At 46.8% G+C, this 22235-nt stretch overlaps 1 protein-coding gene across 10 annotated transcripts in view; it reads right to left on the minus strand.

Annotated features, from left to right (window-relative positions):
• Positions 1-4028: 4028 nt before the first annotated feature.
• Positions 4029-22235, minus strand: part of TGH (SWAP (Suppressor-of-White-APricot)/surp domain-containing protein) — a 117812-nt gene continuing 99605 nt past the window's right edge. For all 10 annotated transcript variants that reach the window (XM_087399408.1, XM_087399404.1, XM_087399410.1 and 7 more), the window contains 4 exons: positions 22052-22174; positions 21511-21747; positions 20682-21395; positions 4029-4631 (listed from right to left, as the gene is read on the minus strand). In XM_087399408.1, the coding sequence (XP_087255534.1) occupies positions 4527-4631; positions 20682-21395; positions 21511-21747; positions 22052-22174 (1179 nt within the window). In that variant the 3' untranslated portion in view covers positions 4029-4526. The remainder of the gene's footprint in view (positions 4632-20681; positions 21396-21510; positions 21748-22051; positions 22175-22235) is intronic.

Genomic DNA, 22235 nt, shown 5'->3' on the forward strand with positions numbered 1-22235 from the left:
TATTTGAAAGAAAGGATGGGGAAGGAAATCAAAGTACTAGCTAGGTGGCTTTACAAGATTGAGCGTGTCCCATCAAGGAATAGCCCCCTTCTTTTATAGCGAAGAGAGGGGATCTCTCTCAATAAATGAATCCTCCCACATGCATGGTGTGTGTGGAGGAATCTCCCATGTGGGCTAGGTGGGTACGCACTCTCAATTGTATGCGACAATCCCTTGCCTCATTTTTTCACATAAATCAAACCCCATATCCTAAGTCTAGATACTCCCTTGGTCTTCTTCCAATTTTATAATACGTTCAAACATCTAGGAGGACAAGTGGAGGGTTGGCACAAGGAGTCTTGCCACCTCAACCTACTTTCCCTATTATTTATTTACTTTCCCCCCCACATGGGCCTATCCTACATGGAGGGAATAATCCAATATAATATCCATCTCCACCTATTTTATATTACTTCTCCCATGGTCCTTGGGCCATGTCTCACTAAATGCAGGCATGGGGCCGCCTAAGTGGAGAGGTGGCACATGGAGGAACCATGCCACCTTACCATTTTATAATATAACTACCATGGATTATGTACAACACACCTTATGGGTCCTCTTACGTGGAAGGGTGGCACATGGTCATGCCCTGCCACCTCAACCATGGACCCTATGCACACCATATTTTATTATACTATTGTCACACATACAAGCACACACATATATTTATGCCTTTTACCTTGGTCAAATTTATCCATAACAATGCATGGAATTAAGAGTTTATATCCATGCCAAATGCTTTTGGGCAAACCAGATAAAATATTATTTACACATAGGTGTTGATTTTACATTTCCGTGAAAATTGAGTATACCAAAGTTGGATTACTAAGACAAAAATGATACTTGTTTTCCAAAATAAGATGATGAGTTATTGATGAAATAACAATCCTTTCATTTCATAGTGTAAATATGCTTGTGGCATTAAAGGAGAGATCTATGGGCTCCTTATCAAATATGTCATAGTGTGTTGTGTTTGAATAAGTTCTTGTCTATATTTCGTTCTTTCTTTTGACATTGATAACAAATCCATCACCATGGCAAAGCTTGTCTTCCCATGTGATATAACTAAGTTCATACTAATTTATTCTATTGGATGGTGGCAGGTGAGTGATGATGGTTGAAGACAGGATGGATGTGGACAAGGATCTATATAAGATTGGTTTTTTTTACAATCTTGTCTATGCATGAAACTTTTTGGTACCAAAAAACATTTCCTTTTTATGTGAAATATATTAGTAATCCATTCATTTGGGATTCTTTTCAAATCTAGCACACACACCATTACCTTCAAAGCTTGGCCGCTTCGAACTTACTAATGTATTTTACATTTATGGTTGTTCAGGTTGCTAGGTGGCTAGAATTGTCAAGCAAGGCATGGTCTTAGTAGTTGAAGAAAATTGCATGGAAGGTTGCAAGGGTCTTATACTTGCAAAGGAAAACATTGCGCACCTCTCTACAATTTTAGAGTAGCAACTAAATCTACTTGTGTAAAGTGCTAACAAATTGGAAAAATTACTATCCTACTATTAGTTTATATAAGCTTGATAAGTAAAATAGGGTTTTGTACCTTTCATAGCATAATCAATGCTAGCCCCAGATGAAGAACATGAGCCAACCACTTTTCTCCAATGTGTAAATCCATGTTACTCCATGGAGAACAAATTGCGTGGAATAGAAATTTTTTTGTAAGTTGCATTTTATGATGAGCCTATATTCCCCTTTGTTACTCCTAATTAAGTACTTGAAAATCAGTTTAATTAACCCTTTTTAAGTGTTCATGGTAAGCCTTGCAAACTTGAGGCCTTCCCTACCTTCTTTGAACCAAGGCAACTCCTCTACTATGAAATGCCCATCCATGATGTGTGCCTACTAACTAGTGACATATTTAGCATCAAATTCATTAAGATTTGATAGGTGGTTACCATTTGTACATCTCAAATTGCGATTTCCCCCACCTCATCTATAAGAAATTTGGCCATTGTTGGGTCTTGTATCCACTGGGTTGCTTTGTTCTATATCTCATCTCACTTTGGCATTGAGTAATATAAGCACCCTCTAGCACCGCTATTGGTGCATTTTAGGAAGCCTTAATAATCTTGCATAAACTTTACCAACCAACTCGAGCACTTGGGATAGTATCACAAACTCTCAAATCATCATACCATAGCTAAACAATGCAATTAATATATCACCTATAATAGTGATTATGGTGACAACATCCTAAGTGATGTTACCCCTTGTGGTGAGAACTAGAAGTTGTGTAGGGGGTACCATAGTAAAACACTTCTAGAGAAAGATTTATGTTGATGAGTGGAGGGTCAACAACCATAATGTTTGTAATTGCTGACTATTTGACTTATGTGATGAGTGAAACTAGCGTTTGAAGCTAGCAATGCTTGAATTCTAGATTCACGCTAGTTTACAAAGTGCCTTGATTAGTTGGTTACTAAGCCTGATAAGAGATTACATGGGCTTATGACAACTTTGAAATTGACGAGAATGAATATATAATGATTTTAGACAAGTGGCAATAAAAACAATTCTAGGCAAACGCATCAGATATAGAAGTCCATGGGTACCATATGGAGCTTACATCATTCTACAAATAAATTCCATTCCTTGGCACACTTTATAGCTCCACATATGCCGATTCCTTGGAAAGTTGCTATGAAAGCATTTGAGAGCCAATGTCTTCCAGGATTTGAAACGTCCTATGTTCAATGCTGAAGAGAGGCTAGACATAGACTTTTAATAGCTTCCATTCACAACTAGAAGAATCTTCATCGTTTGAGGCACCAACGCAGTAATCTAAAGGTTTGCCACGATACGTTCAACACACGAGTCTTCATCTACACACCAATGAATACTAACAATTGACAATGCTATGTTGAAAAGCAACCCATAGCATGAAAAGATAACTTTAGTCCAGTAGCTCAAGCATTAAGAGGCCAAAGAATAGAAGCTATCACTCAACAAAGTGAATTTGACATGGAATGGTGCCACAAGATTACTTTCAATGAGCAATAAGCTTGTTGCAAAAATGATTTGCTCCAAGAGAGAAGGCAAGTGAAACAAAGCACAAATGTCCATTCCAACAAAGACATAGTCAAGTCGTGCAAAAAAGAAAGGTTCAAAAGGAATGTAAGAAACCCAGAAGAAAGTGACATTGGTAAGTAAAAAACTTTACTTTGAGCATATTACTTGCCATACAAATTTTGTTTGAACTCAAAGAAATTGAGAAAAGAAATGCAACATATTATAACTTCAAGTGCACAAGAATCTCAATACGAATATACCTATGTAAGAGCTTATTTATCGCCAATGCCATGGCATAGAAGTTCTTGGTGGGCGGTATGATTGCCACTTTATTGAAAACAACGACAAGATGATCACTTCAAGTTCATTGTCCAAGTTTTCTATTTCATTACTAAGCCCCTCTTGTATATCAATAAAAGGCCGGAGTAGAAAGAAACATTGCACTACATCAAAACAATCAATTTCTACTATATGATTTTTTAAGGACTCCTAATTTCTAGGCCAAAACAAATATCTAGATGACTCTAGGAACATGCCCAAACTCATCCTCTAATAACAAAATACACACTGCAGCTTCTATCTCATGATAGTCACTCATAAGGTTGAAAACCATAGACTCCATCACCAGGGAATAGCTACTATGGCATCCCCACCGACATCATCAACATGCAACGTTTGGTAGTATACAGATATGCTCTCACACATGCAAATCAACACACTCACTCATACTTATGTTCATTTTTTTCTAGTTATATTATGCATTGTTAAGAACGGTAAGCTTTATATGCTTTGCATATTTCAAAAACACAAATTGTAAGGGCAATAATACGAATATATTCCAATAGGAGTTCAATTAAAGAATGGATTAAGTATCCAAAACAAAGTATATTTAGAGGAAAATGTCATCACAAGCTATGACATATACATAAGTTGTACACACTAAGTTGAGCTCAAGAAAATGATGAGAAGATCAATTTACGAGAGGATCAAACCATGAAAAAACTACCATAATCCTCTACTGTAAGGACCATTTACCGTAAAACAATACCTTTCAGCTTTACATAAAAGGGCAACCTAATGGTACCCTTAAGCCACCCCTTGCTTTTGTGTTTTCACAAAAAATGATATTGGAATGCATTTTGAGGCAAGATGTGCCCTAGATCAATCCATTGAAACTGGACAAATGCATTTCATTAACCTATGTCACCATTAATTATTTACCATGATGCTCGATGTCCTCATTCTGATTTATGGAGCTTCATGAGGTTAAAAAGAGATCGCTACAGATACAACAAAGGGAGAGAGAGAGAGAGAGAGAGAGATGACTTGAGGTGTAAAAAGACTATCTCATCCAGCAGAATTCACTTGAGGTGTAACAGGCCACCTGCATCTGCTGAATTCACTTGAGGTGTAACAGACCACCTGCATCTGCTGGATACCAATCCCTGGAATTATGAATTAGATGAAGTGTTGTCAGTTCCTTGTGATTTATGATGCTTTCTGCTGTTACTGTGGTGCTGATGCTTGTGTGACTCATGTTCATTGCCTTTGTTCCTCTGAAAACCAAGCAACTGGAGTGAGTGAAAAGTGTAAGAACAGATGTAAGCCTCTGACAGAGCAGAGCACAAGAGACATTTAACCTAAAAAAGCTAGTACTTACTACTTAGAATTAGAAATGGATGTCGTAAACATACAAGGTGTACTGTGGCACATGTGATCTTTGCAGCAAAGCCTTTCAGAAACCCTTACCCAAGCAACACAGCAGGCAAAAATCGAATAAAATCTTTGGAACCTTGTTAAGTACAGTCTTTTGAAACAGTCGAGTAAACTAATAAAGGAAGATGGATGAACAAAAATGAGAGTCCCCTATCAGAATCCTTGCAACCAAAAGTGGCACAGAACTAGAATTAAGGATGGCAGAGATGGCAGAGAAGAAGAGGATAGAGAGAGTCAACAACCTTAAAAATATTTTTTGTTTTTGCGATTTACTGTCAGCACCCATATCTACACAAGATGAAGGATGACAAGGGCCCCTAGTCATATATGATGAGTAACTAATCAAAAACCTCAGCTACGTCCTGAGCCTAAAACCTGGGATAGCTACCAGGCAGACCATGAGACGGCTCCTGATGGAAGAGCTTAACAGAGAGTTGCCTCCACGGGACCCCATTGCCACACGACCTCATAGAGACATCTACCAGGTTTGGAAGGTGTGCAGGACCAGCAAGCTGGAGAATGGAGACAACAGTTCTCGTTCATGTCGTTTTGAGATTCAGTCTCTCTGCTAGGTCCACATAATCGGTAACAACGGAGTGGTCCATCCAAGCCTAGATCAGCGCACATGAATTCTTCCTGAAAAGCCAGACCAGTGGGAGAGCAAACAGTGGACCTGGTCCCCACAACACCAACTAGGCAAGCTGCCAAGCACCCCCAGCTACAAAGTGATCGATTCAGTTTGAAGCCTAAACTGGCATCTGATGCTAGCACATTAGAGTCCCTCAACATCTAAGATTCATTTAATAGAACAGGCTGTCAAGAGTTGTTGGTCTTGCAGCATCTTTCTTTTCTTTTGGTGTCAATCCCACTGTAAAGCATTTAATGGGAACATTGCCGAAGGATATAGAAGCTTCAGCTCTGTGCCCAGCTGCAGATAAGAGGCAGATTGCAGATAAGATTGATCTGTGTACGTTTTGAAATATTCCATACACATGCTTTTCTTTACCATGGAATAATGTTGCCTGGCCTGCAGACCTGGAGCCTAGTTCCCAGGTTCTGCACAAGATTTGGGAAGATTATCAGCCTGCTAGCAGTTTGACATATTGGGAGCTTGGTGCACCTACGCAATGGACACTGTTTGGGAGCAGCACAGCAGTTCTGTAGTGCATTCACTCACAGCCATATTGGGAAGGCTTGGAGGGAGATGCACTGTGATCCATCCACTTACAGCCATCTAGATACAGATGTGCCATACCCTTTGGGGAAGGGAGTGGCTCCTTACATAGGTTTTGGCCACCCCTCCTTCTGCGCAGACTGAGCCCTAATCTGGGCTGACTAAATTGCTACCAACCTGCCACACGGCAGTCAGGGGAGTCTGCTGCTGCAGACTCGATGACAGCATATTTTGTACAGGCTGACATGGATGCTGACATGGCTGTCTGCCGCTGGCCTGCCATGTGGCAGCCTGTGGCTTCCTGGCCGTCTGCATGGCTTCCTGTGGCTGCATGAATAGCCTGAGAATCCCATGGGCTGGCAGAATCCAGATGCCCACAACATCCCCTTCTACTGACGTTGAAACTAGGGGACGATGGAAAGATTCCTTCTATGCTGTAAGGAGAAAATGATAATTGGTGAAGTCCTCATCGACCCATGATGCTTCTTGGGAGCCCTGATGTTTGAACTTGACTGCGTACCAGCGTTTGCCAAGATCTTCAACGAGGCAGAGGTGGTTGAGCTCAAGCAGATTTTACTTCATCGATTCAAGAAAGGTACAAGCAACCAATATTTTGTTCATATTTTAAAAATTAGTCGTGTGCTAGAGTTGTAAAAACTTTGTTTTAAACTTGTGTCCATTGTCACCTTGACTTTCTGACACCCCTGACTTTCAAATTTTCCTAAATTTCCCTGAACATCCCTGTGTCCACCAACTGCTGAATCATAGGCAACATGCAACTTGGCTGGATGGAATTGAGAAAGCACACAAAGGCATCCTTTGTAGAACAAAGAACCATCATAAATGCCATAATCACCAGACTGACTGTCCAACCTGACTTTGTACCACTGTGTTAGGAAGTTTTAGGTTTCATGGTACAGTCCTTATCTCTGGGAGCATGACTCCTGTACTATGGAATGGAATAAACTGTGCCCTTCCTACTATCGGCAACCGCATTATCTAAACTGGGAACATACTCTATCCTGCCACCAAATTCCTGGAAAATTTGGCTGCACTGGACTTAAGGTCGGACCATTGGGCAGCAAGTATTGTTTCTAGACATTGTAACGCCTGATGATCAGTCTGTACTGTAAAATCCTGCCCGAACAAAAAGCGCTTCTCAAGTCTTGAGGGCATGAATAACTGCTATCATACATTGAATCCCTAGTCTCAATCGGGACCAACTTGTGTCCACGCTAGGGTCGGTCCTCACATCAAACGGATGGGGTCCCATTGAGCAAATGCCAAGAGTGAGGCTGTGTAAATCAAAGGCAATAAGTGCCTGTGGAGTGAAGTGCATGGGCTGCTTCTTGCTCTTCACCCCTTGTAACAAATTGGTGATCGGTATTGCAATCTTGGCCAGGTCCTTATGTGTTTTTTGCAAGCTTGGCAAATTCCCATGAACATGCAAACATCTTGTGCATTTGTGGGCCCCTCACAATCATCAACATTTTTTACCTTTACACGTCAAATTGAACACGAGTGGAGGACTTGTTAGACATGAAGCTCATTCTCAGCAAGTTTCTTGGAAAAGCTAAAGATATCATCAAGAAATACAAAGACAAATTACCGATGAGGTCCTTGAATACCTGTGGAATCGTTCTGTTGAATGTAGCAAGAGCACTGGGAAACCAGATAATATACCACAAACTCATATTAAGATTTCTCTATGCGGAAAGCTAATTTGTCGATGTCTACTTTGTAAGGCCCAAATCAATACTCTTCAAATCAATCTTGGAGGACATCTTGGCTCCATTTAGCCCTTCCAAGATGTAGTCAATTGTAGGCATCGCAAACTCACTCTTGATTGTCAATTTGTTGAGTGCACGGTAATCCCACACACATCCTGGCTGCTGATGAAAAGGATCGCGGATCTGCATACCGGCCTGAGGAAGTCAGCTCGCAAGCTCTGTCGCCCTGGCCCAAGCAACTCTGATGTGTGACAATGCCTGGTCTCTATCCTTCCTCCATAGGGAGCTGCCTCCAAGTCCCAAAGGAGCGTGCCGGGCCATTATCCCACTGTGCCCAACTATTATGCATCTGCCATTGACCAAGCGTGCACCCCTTTGTATCCTGAACCTCGGGGTGCAACAATGGCGTCTGTTGAACTCCTCCCTGCATATGTGGTCAGCTCGAATTAGACCAAGAGACAAGCGCTTCCATACTCTAAAGATGCTTCTCATCAAGGGGGGAGCCCTTCCCTGTGAGATGCGCAAGCAAGAAAATCCGTCTGAAAGACGACTAACACGGACCACCTCTACAGGGGGTGTTCCTAAGTAACTTGTGCTGCATCAAGAGTTTCCAGGGCTCTAAGCCTAGAGTGAGACCTCACACTATCAACTTGCTCAAGAGAGCTCTGCTCTGCATCTCCAGATCAATGACACCAATGCCCCCGTAGGCTCGTGGCAAGATCAGAGCTCCATCTCAATGCCCCCCAGCTCCACAACAATCAAGTGCACTTCAAATGCCCCACGTGCACTTCTCTGTAGTATGAATTTTCCTAGCCTTATCCATAAACCCACTGGATCTACAAGGATTTTGCAGATTCCATCACGTCCAGTGTACTCTCAGTGTGTATTGTGAGCTGCACCATTTTATATGAGCCCCCACTGTGTTCCAAATCATGCTCTATCATAGCTCCTTTGTTTATATCCAAAGCTGCATGCAATTGCTCCTTTCCCAATTGATCCATCTCCTCTACTCTGCATCATAGTGTCCAGATTGTAAAAACTTTTCTCTTCTGTTTTTTGTTTGTAAACGCAGGTTTGATTAGATTCTCTCTAAGTCTCTCAAAATAGTGTTTACAGTTGTTTGCTATGTAGGCCACCTTGTGACGCTCTATACTAGGTGAAGACACCGGGGTAACTGAAGGTGTCTTAGAAGTTAGGTAACGTATCTACATCTGTCCTCTCTCATCCTGTCTTGAATGCTGGTCCATGGGCATATCAATGTCTTGTGGCTGAGGTGTGACCATCCGTTGCCTCCAGATGTGAAGTTATCACACAGATTTCCTGGCACTACAGTATTGATCTATTTTCTATTGACAGCCATAATGTGAAAAAAAGATGATTTGATACTTTTGAAACCGATGGACCAACTGGTCAACCCATAAAGTACTCATAAAATTCCATCAAGAGGGAGTGCCAATAATGGTACAGGTCTGCACAGCAGCAGACAGGGGCAGACAGCCACGCCAGTCTGTATGATGATGTCAGCAAGTGGGCAGCAGCAGACTTCACCCGACTGCTGTTTGGCAGGTCGGCCCAGATTAGGGCTCAGTGGGCCCACAGGAGGGGTTATAAGGATCCAATCCATCCTTCATGGATTCCTGATCCTGAAGGATTTCCAGCCGTTAGAAGCCGCCCTCAGCTTCCTGAAGCCTACAAGAGGACCAGCAGCCCTTAAGCATCAGTTACGGAGAGCGAGGAGCAGTCTAGCTCTCTTTATCACCTTCTCGGAGGAAGGGACATCCCTCTACAGCTTGTATCTCAGCCTACTTAGCACCAGTTGTATCCAAGCCTATTGGCAAAGCAGTGGTAATAGTAAAGACTCTCTACGGAGGAGGGGCAATTGCAACCCCAATCAAGCATTCTATTACACACACTCGCAGTTGAAAGCGCATGTGTCTTGTGTCTTTCATTTCAGTTCACACTTCTGCATTTTCAAACAGGTAACAGGCTAGAGAGAGAGAGAAACAATAGGCTAGAGGAATAAATAAAGTTTATTAAAGTCTTCAAAAGACTGAAGGGTCTATGAGACTGAAAAAAAACCAGATACACTGAGCTGAATGGGTGGAGACTGTAAGCAGGCATTTTCATCCAACATAAACATAAAACACTAAGACAATTATGACATAAACATAAAACACTAGGACAAAGTGTTTGAGCCCATGGAGAGGACAGGAGCTACAATGTGGCATCATTGTGGTGGCCCTCTGTATGCTAGTAGAGGAGACAAGTCCACGAGAGCGTGCAAGGCTGCTGCGGCATAAAACACATGATAGAACGTTGTCATCGGCTATGGTCTCCTAGCTGTGGCGTTGCATCAATGTCAAACACGTGCCATTGTCACACCCGTTGACCATGCCTCTGGTCTGGTGAATATGGAGGGAAGATCTTCGAGTCCAATCTGTGCATCAACATGCTGACGGTCCTGTTGTTTCTCCCGCTCTAGGCCTTGCCTACAACCGTTTCCGTGGGACCTGACAGTCCTTTTCGTCCAACTCAAAAAACAAGTGATCACACTTTGAGTAGAATCTAGCACCCTAATCTCATCTATGTGCCCTGAGCAGTTGGTCTCTATGTCGTAAGGCCTCATGAATGAAAGTGGCCAAACATCCTTGATTTGGTGAGACAAGAGGTTGGAGAGGTGTCCGAATCCATCCCTGAAGAGAGAGTGGTGACATCCTTGGATCTCATTGTACATGGGGCATCTGAAAGCAAAATGCTCCTCTAATTCAATCTTATATAGATCACATAGAGTGCGAATGCGGCCCTCTCTAGGTATGCCCTTAGCCTGTCGAGTCTCAATGCATAGCCGGTGTGAGGAAACACGAAACTGCCTGATCAAAATCCTGAAAGAGTGGGGAAGATGGATCCGTGTGTAGCTTGGTGGATCAAGGAAGCCCTCCTTTGATAATGATCTCTATAGAAGCTAAGGTTCACAAGAAGCTTGCTAGAGGCTGGTTTTGAATGTGTGTAGCTGTATGAGATCCTCCTAGGTAACCTGGTTAGCCTTGTGGTAAGTAAGCGGAATAGAGGGGGCCTCAGGGCTATACTTAAAGGGAGGCAATCCATCTATATGGAGCCGAGAGAGAGAGAGAGAGAGAGAGAGAGAGATTATATTAACATCTTCAGAAGCCCTCACGAGACTACAAGACAAAGTACACACCAAAAAAGTGTAGCTGCTACATCTCTGAAACTAAGAGAATCATGGAGTGCTCATGGCATCTCTCGAGGTTATTTAGTACACATCGAAGTTCTAATCTTTTATCAAAAGTGGCGTGCATTAGATCAGTTTAAGACTGAGGGTCTTTAGGTTTAGATTTGAAGTCTCTAATTAGAGCCATTCCATCATGGTAGACTTCCCATTTTCTTGCTAGCGTTCTTCACTTTAGTAAGTTCAGCATTCCTTTGTTTGAGCTGAAAGAAAGAAAGAAAGTCTATTAACGTCGTCAAGGAGTTGAGGGGGACTTGGAGGAGAGGGTAGGCCAGTCCATAATTGGCTGTCTGTAGAACCCCCTAGCTGAACCTACTCCCCGGGTTGGGTTGGGGGTTTAGCGGGTTAGGGTTAGGGTTAGTTTCTTGTTTGAAGAAAATTAGGGGCTTTTTTTTTTGTTGATGACGGGACTTGGGGGGGCCGGCAGCTGACGGCTGTGCTGTTGGCTACTGGTGGCGGCCCTGTTAGCTGGTTAGCTAGGTGCTTAGCTAGGTAGGTAGGCGGGGCAGGCGGCAGAGGGGATGGTGATGGGTAATGACGGGATGGCTGAGGCCACGGGACGGGCTGACGCTGAGTGGTGATGACGGGGCAGGCTGTGGATGAGGCTGAGAGGGGCTGAGAGGAGGAGGGAGGGGCTGAGTCGGGGTGAGGTCTTCAGATATCCATACCCATGTACCTTTCAGCTTGTTTGTCTGTCGGATAATCTTAACTTGTCCTGCCCTCTCATTGAAGTAAACTTGCACTTGTATCCCCTTTTGGAAGATACAACTGATGTCATTTTGATCCCATTCTATTTGTGGTATCCCCTTCTCTCTTTTTTTTTTCTTTTTCCAAGAAAGGAACCTTCTATTAATGCTTGAAAGATTTCATACAAAACAACAGCCCCGAAGGTGCTGAGTATGAAAAAACCGGAAAAGGCTGAAAGAAAAACAAGCATGTTCCAGAGAAGCCCAGATCACTGCCTAGGGGATCTCTGGAACTGGGGCTAACAGCCAAGTGGGGGGACTATACAGCCAACGAATCCCTCATGAGTGAAGATGTAGAAAACACCTGCAGGCCAAGCCTTGCAGAAACGAGCATGCCTCTCAATAGTCGCCCTAGAGCCTAGAGTCCCGCGCTCCCAGGTGAAGCGTAGAGTGTAGATGATATCCTGCCAGATGGCAACCAAGGTAGCCGAGGGTGGAACCGGGTGCTCTCCCATCACAAGACTGCACCGAGCCACCCAGATGTTCCAAGCCGTGATGCTGGCTACCACCTCCCAAACACTGTCCTCCCTAGGAGGAGAAGCTAGGGTGTCAGGGGGGACTGCCATTTCTGGGTTGGGAGATCCTTGAGGGCTTCCTAGAGCTCCTCATCTGTGAAAGGCTTCTCAAGTCTGAAAGAGCTGTCACTAAGCCACTGAGACACTGGGTCCTGCTCTCTGAGCCTCTCGATGGAGGCGAGTCCTCTCCTCAAAGCCCACTCGCGCTCCTGAAGGGTCCTCCTCCGCCTGAGGGCGTGAGCCTGCCGCTCCACACTGCTCCTCTGAATCGCATCGGCAACCCACGTAGCCCAGCCCTCACTCAGTGCCATCTCTGAGTGCTCCTAGATCTCTGCCATAACCTGTTGAATCTCCTCGTCCTGCAAGAGGTCCTCTGGGATGCGGACCCCCTTCTGGTGCCATAACCTGTTGAATCTCCTCGTCCTGCAGCAAGAGGTCCTTTGGGATGCGGACCCCCTTCTGGGGGAGACCTCAGCAGGGCTGATCCAAGTGAAGTACCACTGGAGAGTGGTCGGACATCGTGGTACCTGTCAAAATCCCAGTGGCGCCGCCTCTGTGTAATACCCAGTCCCCAACATAGAAGCGATCTAATGTCTCAAGCAATCCATCGTGTCTCCTCTGTCCAAAGGAGAAGAGAAGGCTACTAGGAGTCATGCTGAACTCTGGCTCTCTCCATGGGTCTCTGCCACTGATCATGAGAATGAACTGCTCCCAGGTACTACGCTCTGCTGCTGGCATCTCAGAGAAAACGAGGCGCCGCCCTGCTTGTCTTCCCCAAACTCCAGGTTGTTGAAGTCCCCTCCAACAATCCAGGAGTCAACATTCGGAAGACACTCTGACAACCTCTTCCAAAAGGCCAGGCGATGCTGCCTACACGCTGGGGCATACACGTTCAGGATTCCAATCCTGGACTCTCCCGTCCAACTCCCATCCAAACTGCCCGTCCTGGAATAAGCTCGACCTGATTCTATACCTCTGGAACCAAGGTCTGTGAGACTGAGATGCAGACCCCTCCGCTCCGTCCTAGTGCGGGAGACCACTCCTTTGGACCTCTCCCAGGAAGAAGGTGATGGCGTCGTCTGATGTCTGCTGCTGAAAACATGTGCTCCTGAATCATAAGGATGTCCACTGCTCGCCCTACCACTGCCCTCTACAACTCCTGTCGGAGCATCAGGTACTGCGGCTAACTACGAACACGGTCGTGGAGCCCGTGTACGTTCCAACTCACTATGGTCTAGCTCATGAGGACGAGGGAGTCGGGAACAAGACTCTCCTGTGGGTGGGTGCCTATCCTAGAGAGACTGACTTGTGTGATTTTGCCGAGGTTTGGAGGGCGAGTAGTCAGCGTCTGTGCGGCGTCGTACTAGGGTGGATATCGGCTCAATACCAATCTTCTGTGCCCACTTCATCATGAAGTATCATGAAGGAGGCTTCCACCCCAAACAAATCCGCACACATCTGGAGGGGCCAGAAGTGTGCCTAGTCCACCTTTGCCTCCATCAGCAATCTGATAACTCCCATCGCTAAACCACATACCGGCTCCTCTCGCGTGAAGCTTAGCTGAAAGTTCACCTCTGCGCCATGGGCGTACCAAAGATCTAGTCCCTATGGGCCATCCACTCGTCCATCATGAGCATAAGCTGATTACCCAAAATAGCATCAAACACCTCTGGGGACCACTTCTCCAACCCTGTGGAGGCAAACGGAAATCTCCAAATGGGGTGTGTCTAAGATCCCACTACACTAATCCACCCCCCTTGCGGGGCTTAAGGACCATGACCGTGACCTCCAATGGTAGAGGGTATGAGTCCGGAATCTCCAGATAGTTCCAGGGTCCTAACCTCCAAAAGTCCCACGGTAAGGGACGCCCAGGCTGGAGGTTGGGAGCTGCTGGCCGGGAGGACGAGCCTCGTCTCTCAGTATCCCTCTCCGAGCCGACTTGCTGCTACGATGAGGAGGTTGAAGGGGGCATCGTCGTTCCCTTGCCTGATGGCAGGGGTGTCGAAGAGAAAGAAGCTGCTATTGGAGCAGAGAGGGGAGTGGCAGGAGAGGGAGAGGTTGGGACGCAGAGGACAGAGGGCGGGGGGCGAGTGGTGAGAGTGACCATCGGAGGGGGGGCTAAGGAGGGAGGAGGGAGCGGGGGGAACCCTAGGAGGGGGAGGGGGGGGGGGGGGGGGGGGGGGAGAGGGACGAGGAGGGAAAAGGCCGAATCCCAGGCCCCCCCTACTGATCAGGCTCGCCGGGGCTCCAGATTGGCTCCTCCATGGCCCTCGTCAGGCTAGCGACTGCGACTTCCACTATTGCCGCATCTAAAGCTCCTAAGGTTCTCTGCTGCTGCAAGGGTGGGTGCGGAGGCTGGACTTCCGAAGTTGGAGGAGCGGCTGAATGGGCAGAGGCTCACGCTTCTATGGGGGGCTCTTGGTGTTCCTCTTTCGAGGCCTCTCGGTCAACTCTGTCCCTCTCCCTGCGGTTGGCCCTTTGTCTTTGCGGGCTTGCTTGCTTGTTTTCGTTTTCTTTTTAACATGTGTCCAGTTCCCTTCTGAGGGGGTAACCCATGGGGTCTGAGACTCCTATTGCTCTTGCCTGAGAGGGCGTTGTGAACTCGGGCCTGCTGACTCTACCTATTCTCTGGAGGAGGGGGAGGAGGCGTGCAAGGGAGGCCACGGGGGCAATCTCTGGTGAGGTGGCCCATCTGTCTACATCGAAGACATTGGCATGGTAACCCGGAGATCTCCACCCTTTGACGAAGTGTGCCCTCTTCCAGGGTCTCGAGAAGGATCAACTCTGGGAGGGACTCCGCGCTCTCTACCACCAGTCTGATCTTGGGGACTCCATCATCTGCTAGAACAGAGGCGGTCGTCTCTGACGGGGACTCTATCACCGTGCCAAATGCCCGTCCAATGGAAAGGAGGATGGTTCGATACTCCTTGGGGAGCCCTAGGAAACGGAGTGTAGTTGGGAACCATGGAACATGGTGTGTCGTGTCCACGTCCTCCATTGTGAACCCATGATACCAAGGAAAGAGGTAGATAAGGTGCAAGCCAAGGAGTAGGGGGCTCTGCTCCACAAGTGTCGAGGCGGTGTCAGGGGAGCTCAGCTGGATGAGGAAAACGCCTCGCCCATAGATGGTGACCTCCTAGATGTGGTCGCCCTCTAATGTCAAGCTCACCTAGATCCACTCTCTCACCTGTCTCCGTGTAGGCGTGAAGCCCACAATTATGCCCACAAGCGCCTTGTCCTGGAGGGACTAAACTGCCTATTGCTTGTCAGCTGGGGAAAGAAGAACCTTGACGGCCGTGGGATTCAAGGGTGCTGCCATAGAGCCCCTCTGACCAAACCAAGGGTCACCACCAAAGTTTTCTTTCGCCTTAACAAGCGCAAATGCTCGCGCTGCAGGGAGAAAGAAGAGAAAGGGAAAAAGGGCGGAAGAGGAGACAGGAAGGTAGGGAGGATGGAAGGCGGAGGCGGAGGAGGAGGGGGGGGGGGGGCGAGCAAGCGAGGAGGGATAAGGCGAGGGCAAGGGGCGAAGAGGAGGCGGGAGAAGGCAGCAGGCCGAGGGGGGGGAGGAGAGGAGGAGGCGGAGGGGCGAGGAGGGGGGCAGCAAGAGGCAGAGGTGGGGGCGGTAGGAGGCGGAGAAGGCGGAAGGGGTAGGTGGCAGAGGCGGCGGAAGGAGGCGGGAGGGGGTAGCGGGAGAGGCGGGGAGGAGCAGCGGGGAGGGGAGGAGAAGGGGGAGCGGGGAAGTGGAGAGGGGAGGGGGGGGGGCAGCGCGGGGAGACAAGGTGGGAGAGGCGGGGAGGGTAAGCGAGAGGAGACGGGAAGGGGGGGTGGAGAGGTTGCAGAGGAGGTCGAGGGGGGAGGCAGTGAGGGGGAGCGAGGCGCAGGAGGTAGAAGGGGCTGCGGGAGGAGGAGATGGCGGGAGGGGAGCAGCGGGAGCAGCCAGGCTGCAGCAAAAAAAAATTGGATAGCGACTGGTATCCCCTTCTTGAGGCATGTAAAATTCTCTTCTTTTGTGTGTCCCTCCTCATCATCAAAACACCCAAGACTATCCTTTGGTAGTTCTCCATGCGCAATATTTTCTTATTATGTACTATGCTTCCTGCTCTTTTAATTCTGCCTAGAGATCAATTTTATTGATTTTGTTGTTGGCCACAGTGGCCATTTCTTTCTTGGCTGAGCTTACCCAAGTGGTGATCATCTTTGAGACAAGTGTTGGCGCTCGTGGAGATGTGTTGCAGTTTTCCATAACCTCCGCAATAATTTCTTGCTTGCCTTCGATCTCCATATCCTTCATCTTTCTTCCAAGAGCTGCAACCATAAGCCTGAGCTCTCTCACTTCTTGCTGTAGAAAATATATTTGCTCCCGTGGATCAGATCCAATCTGCTTGTAGTGCAATGCATAGGGGCTGGGTGTCGATATGGAGACTGTAATGTCAGAGTAGGAGGGTGAAAGTGTTCATCTTCGGGAGTTTCATAATGGCCTATGCAAACTTTGATGTGCCCTTTTGTTGAAGTTAAGCCAAGAGCTCAGCTCAGCCTGGGGTGGAGGAAAGGACTATATGGAGAGGTACTACAGGGAGAGAGTGTAGGACGGATGTGTTAGAATTATTGGTATATTCTAGGCAGTGGCCAATGTAATGTAATAAGAGGGATTGCAAGAGAGGGCAAAGCAAGGATGCCCCTCAGCCACCATCCTGAGCAGCGGACAGCTCGACCAGAGGGAATACAGCGTGGGACAGGTCAGCGGATGGAGTCCCAGACACCCTAGGTAGAGCCTTTTGGTGGAGCCTGGACCAAGGTGAAGCAGAAGAAACCGAAAAAAAATGCCCTAAAGCAGCAAAGACATCATGCCAGGCAGCGAGAGAAAAAGACGATAGAGCGTGAGGCCACTCCTTAGACGCAGGGGAAGCAATCCCCTCCCAAGCCAAAGGGGAAGCAAGCAAAGGTGATGAGTGCAGGCCACCCCACTGCATAGGTGCAGGGACTCCAATAGGAGCTCAGGCAGTTCCATCAGCTTCAGCAAGTCGGGGACCCCCGGAGTCTCGATCAGGTAGCAAGATCAAAGGGCTTCAACAACGTCAGATTTGGTGGATCCGGGGACCTCGTCCCCCGCTTCCCCGATGGCTCTTCTCTTCCCCCTCCTGCTGCAGTCACCCTCACCCCCTTGTCACCCCTTGCTCCCCCTCCCGCTGAGGCAGGTCTTCTTCATCCTCACGTCCCCCCCTGCCCTAGGCCCAAAGCCTTTGGGAAAGGGTCCGACAGAGCCTCCCAGGCTACGGCTTTTTCGGTGCAGTCCAAATCGTCCCACTCCTCTACACAAGACACAACTTCATGCCTCTCTAGGAGACTTATCTCAGCTCTCAGGACCGGTGCCTCACCTTGGAAAAGAAAAATGGACCCCTGCTTTGTTTGATCGGAGGATGTAGGATCATATTTGCACTATGATGGAGGAGTGGATGGGCCCGTAGGGGGTGGACATTTGGCTCAACCATGGCAACACGGCCAATTTTCAGCTTGGTTTCCCTCCCGAGAGACCTGGCGTAGGATACGCCACAGGTGTCATTTGCCTCAGACTTGTTCACAGGTCACGCATTGGTCCTTACACCAATGCGCAACCAAATTGGGAATTGAGGTGTCCTTCATGATGTTGTGGACCCTCAACATTGGCGTGGAACTTTGTTATGCCCTTGATTCAGCGGTGCACGGATGCGGATGACTCTCCATCTAAACCCCTCTCAAAGTCATAGAAATTGGATATAGCCACACAAGCTCCTCATAAGAGAGCTCTGTTTACTCAAGCCTCTTCTCCATGAGCTGGATATTAATGAGTTGGGATGTGCACAGACTTCATGACCGTGCACATCAGCAGCCACAGTATTTGGTCCTTCGCTAGGAGCTTGAAAGACTAGTGATGGGGAGGTCTATGGATTTTCTTTTGATCCAGGAGCATATGTTTTCAGCAGCAAGCATCAGCCCGCGCTGCCATCTTTCCTAGGGAGAGGCCCAGAGGTGTGGTCTCCCGTAGTTGCAAGAGTGGGGAGTCTGCATCTCGGCTTCACAAGCAGTGGTAGCGGATGTTTTTGGCCAGGGGGAGCTGATCACGGACAGGGCAGTGATTACCACTGGGGATTCCAGGATAGGAATTATGAATGTCTATAGTCCGGCTATAGGTAGCAGTGCCCAGCTTTTTGGAGACAGCTGACGGATTGTCTTCCAGATGTAGACTCTTGGATTGTTGGAGGGGACTTCAACAACCTGGAGCACGCGGAAGACAAGCTGCGAGGCGTGTCCTTTGCAAAGAGGAGCTTATGGGAGCAGTTTATCTTTATGGTGTGCAATAGAGACCCCTGGAGAGAGACGGAGTTCTCTAGGCTTCTAGGTGGCCTTTGTTTCCCGTTTGGCCAACGCAAGCACAAGGGTCTTTTAGAGGGGATGGACCGTTTTTATGTGGGGGACTCGGCTCTGCTTAGGGGCGGAGCCACTGGTATTCTAGTAGGCACCACAATGTCAAATCATTCCCCATTGATTTTGCAGCTCGGCAGCCCCGACGAGGGCTTTACATTGACAAGTAAGTATACTAGCTCTTCCTTAAAGGCTTTAACGCCTCTACAAATTCCCATTCTGGTCGTTTTTCATCTTCCCATTTGTAGACCTGCAAGCTGCAAAGTTGCAAAAGAGGACTTGAAGCCCTGTTGAATATCTCCATCAACTAAAGGTTACTAAACTCGAGAACTCAGATGAGAGCAGCCATGGCTGTTGGAAAATTGGAGAGGAGAGCAGCCACAGCCAGGTAGAGGCTGCTATACAATGACGTTTGGAGGGAGCAGGTAGACCATAGAAGGCTGCGCACAAGGGCTGGAGATGCAAGGTGAAGGGCTGTCTGTAGAAGACAAGGACAAACGGCTACTTATATCGGCCCTTGAGGCCAGCAAAGTCGACCAGCAATGGGGATTCAAAACGTACGGGTGACGAGTCGGATGTATGGACGAGGTCGGGAGTCAAGACAGGTTGCAGAAGCGCGTACGGAAATGAAATTGCATCAAAAATGCTGTTTTTTAACGTTTGGGCACCCGATTTTTTTGGGGGGGGGAGTTACCTACGCTTGGAGTACAGAAAACCATCCGTACGCGTAGAGACATAACTATGCCAGGTACTCTTCGCCACAGCCTGGACCCTGCTACATAGCCTCTTGCTGGTGTTTTGATAGAGGTTTCATGGGGCAGCTACGGTGTTCCTCCTCTACGAGTTGGGCCACTGCACATGCATAGCAGCTTGTTTTGGAGATGCCCAGTATGCCCAAGAAATTTGGGGAGTATGGGCACACGCAGAAGCACAATCAGAGACCTTGTAAAATGAAGGGAGATCAGAGTGAATTTTCATACACCCAATGGTGGTCAGATGCCTGTTAAAAGTGAGTTGGGCATCTACCTTATTACCATGGCCATAAATTTGTAAAAATTAGTACAAAGCAATGTCCTGAAACCCATTATCCAAGGTCAAACACTTTTCATATAAAATTATTTGAAATATAATCAGTAGCACCTGTTATGAGGTATGAGGGAACACCTTTGCTCTTTCACGTTTACCTTAGTCAGGGAATGTAGCCATAGTTGGACCATGAATGCTGACAATCTGCCAAAGTTCAAGGGAGAGAGTGGAACTCCAAATGACTTGGGAAGGACGAATGAGCAAGACTACCAGCTCTTTTTTTGAGGTCATTGCAATATAATCACAGTTACCCTATTGTGAAGTATTCATTCTTTGATGTTTGTCTTATTCAAGGGGCCCAGTCGTGGCAGGATGACAGGTGCACAGGATGGGCCTAGTAAATCCATGAAGATTCTACGGTAAGGACGGCAAAGGGGTTGAAGGAGCAGGTGGAATAAGCTGGCAGGTTATCTAAGGCTTCACTTTACTGAAGGAACCCCCCCCCGCGCCGAAAAAAAACAGGGAAAAATTTTGCAACCCTTCTCAGTGAACTAAGTCCATATGTGGTGGTAACATTTCATGCAAGGGGTGCATGGACTGGAGACATTCAAGCTGAAGACTGTGAGCTCCCGATCCTTAATCAGGACACATGCCAATTATATACCAAGATGGAGGAAAGAAGGTTGGGGAGATTCCATCCTCTCCCAGGTATTTCCACACTGGGACACCCTTTAAGGCCTCGAGCATCTTGCTATACAGGAACAGGCCCATTGTCATGGGCTGTGAAATCAATGAGGGAACCTGGGACAAGACCTCCTTGTGCGTGGCCCCTATCTGGGGTGTCAAATCCTCAGCCTGGAACAACTGTCTATAGGAGGTCATCTCCAAGGTCTCCTCAGGGTGGCCCTCATCATCATAAAGACTTTGGAGCTACATGCCTACTGAGCTAGGTCATGTAGTCTAGAAGAACTGGCAGGTCATCCTATCACCCACTGTCATTAGTTTGGCTATTCCTTTTGTGGACCCAAAAAAAAAGGGAGGATAGAAAAACACCTTTTTTCCCCTGTGATGTTTGTCATGCCTTCTTTTGTGACTTTTGGGGTCTTGCTTATCTTTCTTCCTCCTTTTTCGTTCTTTTTTCTTTCTTTCATAATCATCACTCTCTTCATCTGAGGTTTTCTCATCAAAAACCACGGGAGTTTTTGATGGAAATTCCTTTGATTTACTGGCAATCATGTGACCTTTCTCAACTGAAGGTTGATGCAGGAGAGCAGACCCTGCAATTGAGCCCTGCTTGCTTCCAAGGGAATACTCAGTTTTTGAGGGTCTACTTGAGTCTTGCTGGTTCAATTCCCCTTTCACATCAACACCATATGGATATTCTGATGGTGTTGTTGCTGCATTGTCAGAGTCTGTATGAAAATACTTTGGAACACTTCCGGCAGGCTGTGCAACAATGTTGTCGATTAAATTGGAATACCTGGAATGCTGTTTCTGGTGTTCATGTCTCGTCTCCTGGGACACTGTTGAATTCTTGGTGGAAACATTTGTAGCATCGGTATGGCCAAGATTCTCCTTGCCTCTTGCAGAATGGCTTGGCTGTGATGGAGGAACCTTCAAACCTAGTTCCCTTCCCAGAGATGCCAAGAAATCTCCTGCCTCCAGTCGATTTAGTGCTGCTTGAGCAGCCTCTGCAGTCCTATGATCATGCTTTGGTTCTTCATGAGAGTTTTCATCCTCCTCGTCAGAATCATCAGAAAAAATAGCCTGTTCATGCACATATCCAAATGGTATTAGCAATCACGAGTGCAGTGGAAGCATAGATTCTAACCACTGAAGTCACTTTAGAGACAAGGATTACAAAATTGAAGTGCACACTTGCCTTATACAGATCAACAGGTTTCTCAAAGAAGTTATTCACTGGAGCTTCATGACCTGGACTTCCAACATCATCAGCTGGTGTATCGTCCTCGTTACCACAGAGACTCAAAGCCTCTGACCTAGGTATCAAACAATCCTTCCTTTTCAGTCCAGATGAGGTTTTCAGACCCGTTGTTGCAGGATTGGAAATTAAAATAAATGTCTCTGTGCGACTTCTTGGCTTTGGAAGTGGTGGAGGCTATTGAACATGAAAGTAGCAAGTCAGTAAAGCTTGTAAGAAAATTCTTCAACACCTATTAAACAAGGAAAAGAATAGATGATAATATGACATAAAATAACCTAAAGTCTTCAGGTTGATTACTCAGAAGATCAAATACAATTCTTAGTTTGATAAGTCACCATAGTATATGGTCCATACAGTCTACCCTAAAGGCACTCATTTGATACATATGTACAGAAGCACCATTGTATATGCTCCATACAATCTAGCCTAAAGGCATTGCAAGTTATGACACATTTGTACAGAAGCACTCAAAACTTACCTTCCCTAAATAAGGATCTGGTAAACTGAACCGTTTGCAAAGAAGAGGCCCTGGTCTCCATGGATGCTCCTCTCGCCTTGGAAATTTAACAGTTTCTGGTTCTGGTTGATCTTTCTCAAGTGCCTACAAAAGACACAGATCTATATCATGTGTCATAGCATGAAAGTACCACCACCACAAATTT

The sequence above is a fragment of the Dipteris shenzhenensis genome, chromosome 28 (genome assembly GCF_047967505.1).
Source record: "Dipteris shenzhenensis isolate YYH24624 ecotype China chromosome 28, Dip_SZ_1.0, whole genome shotgun sequence".
Classification (NCBI taxonomy): Eukaryota; Viridiplantae; Streptophyta; class Polypodiopsida; order Gleicheniales; family Dipteridaceae; genus Dipteris; species Dipteris shenzhenensis.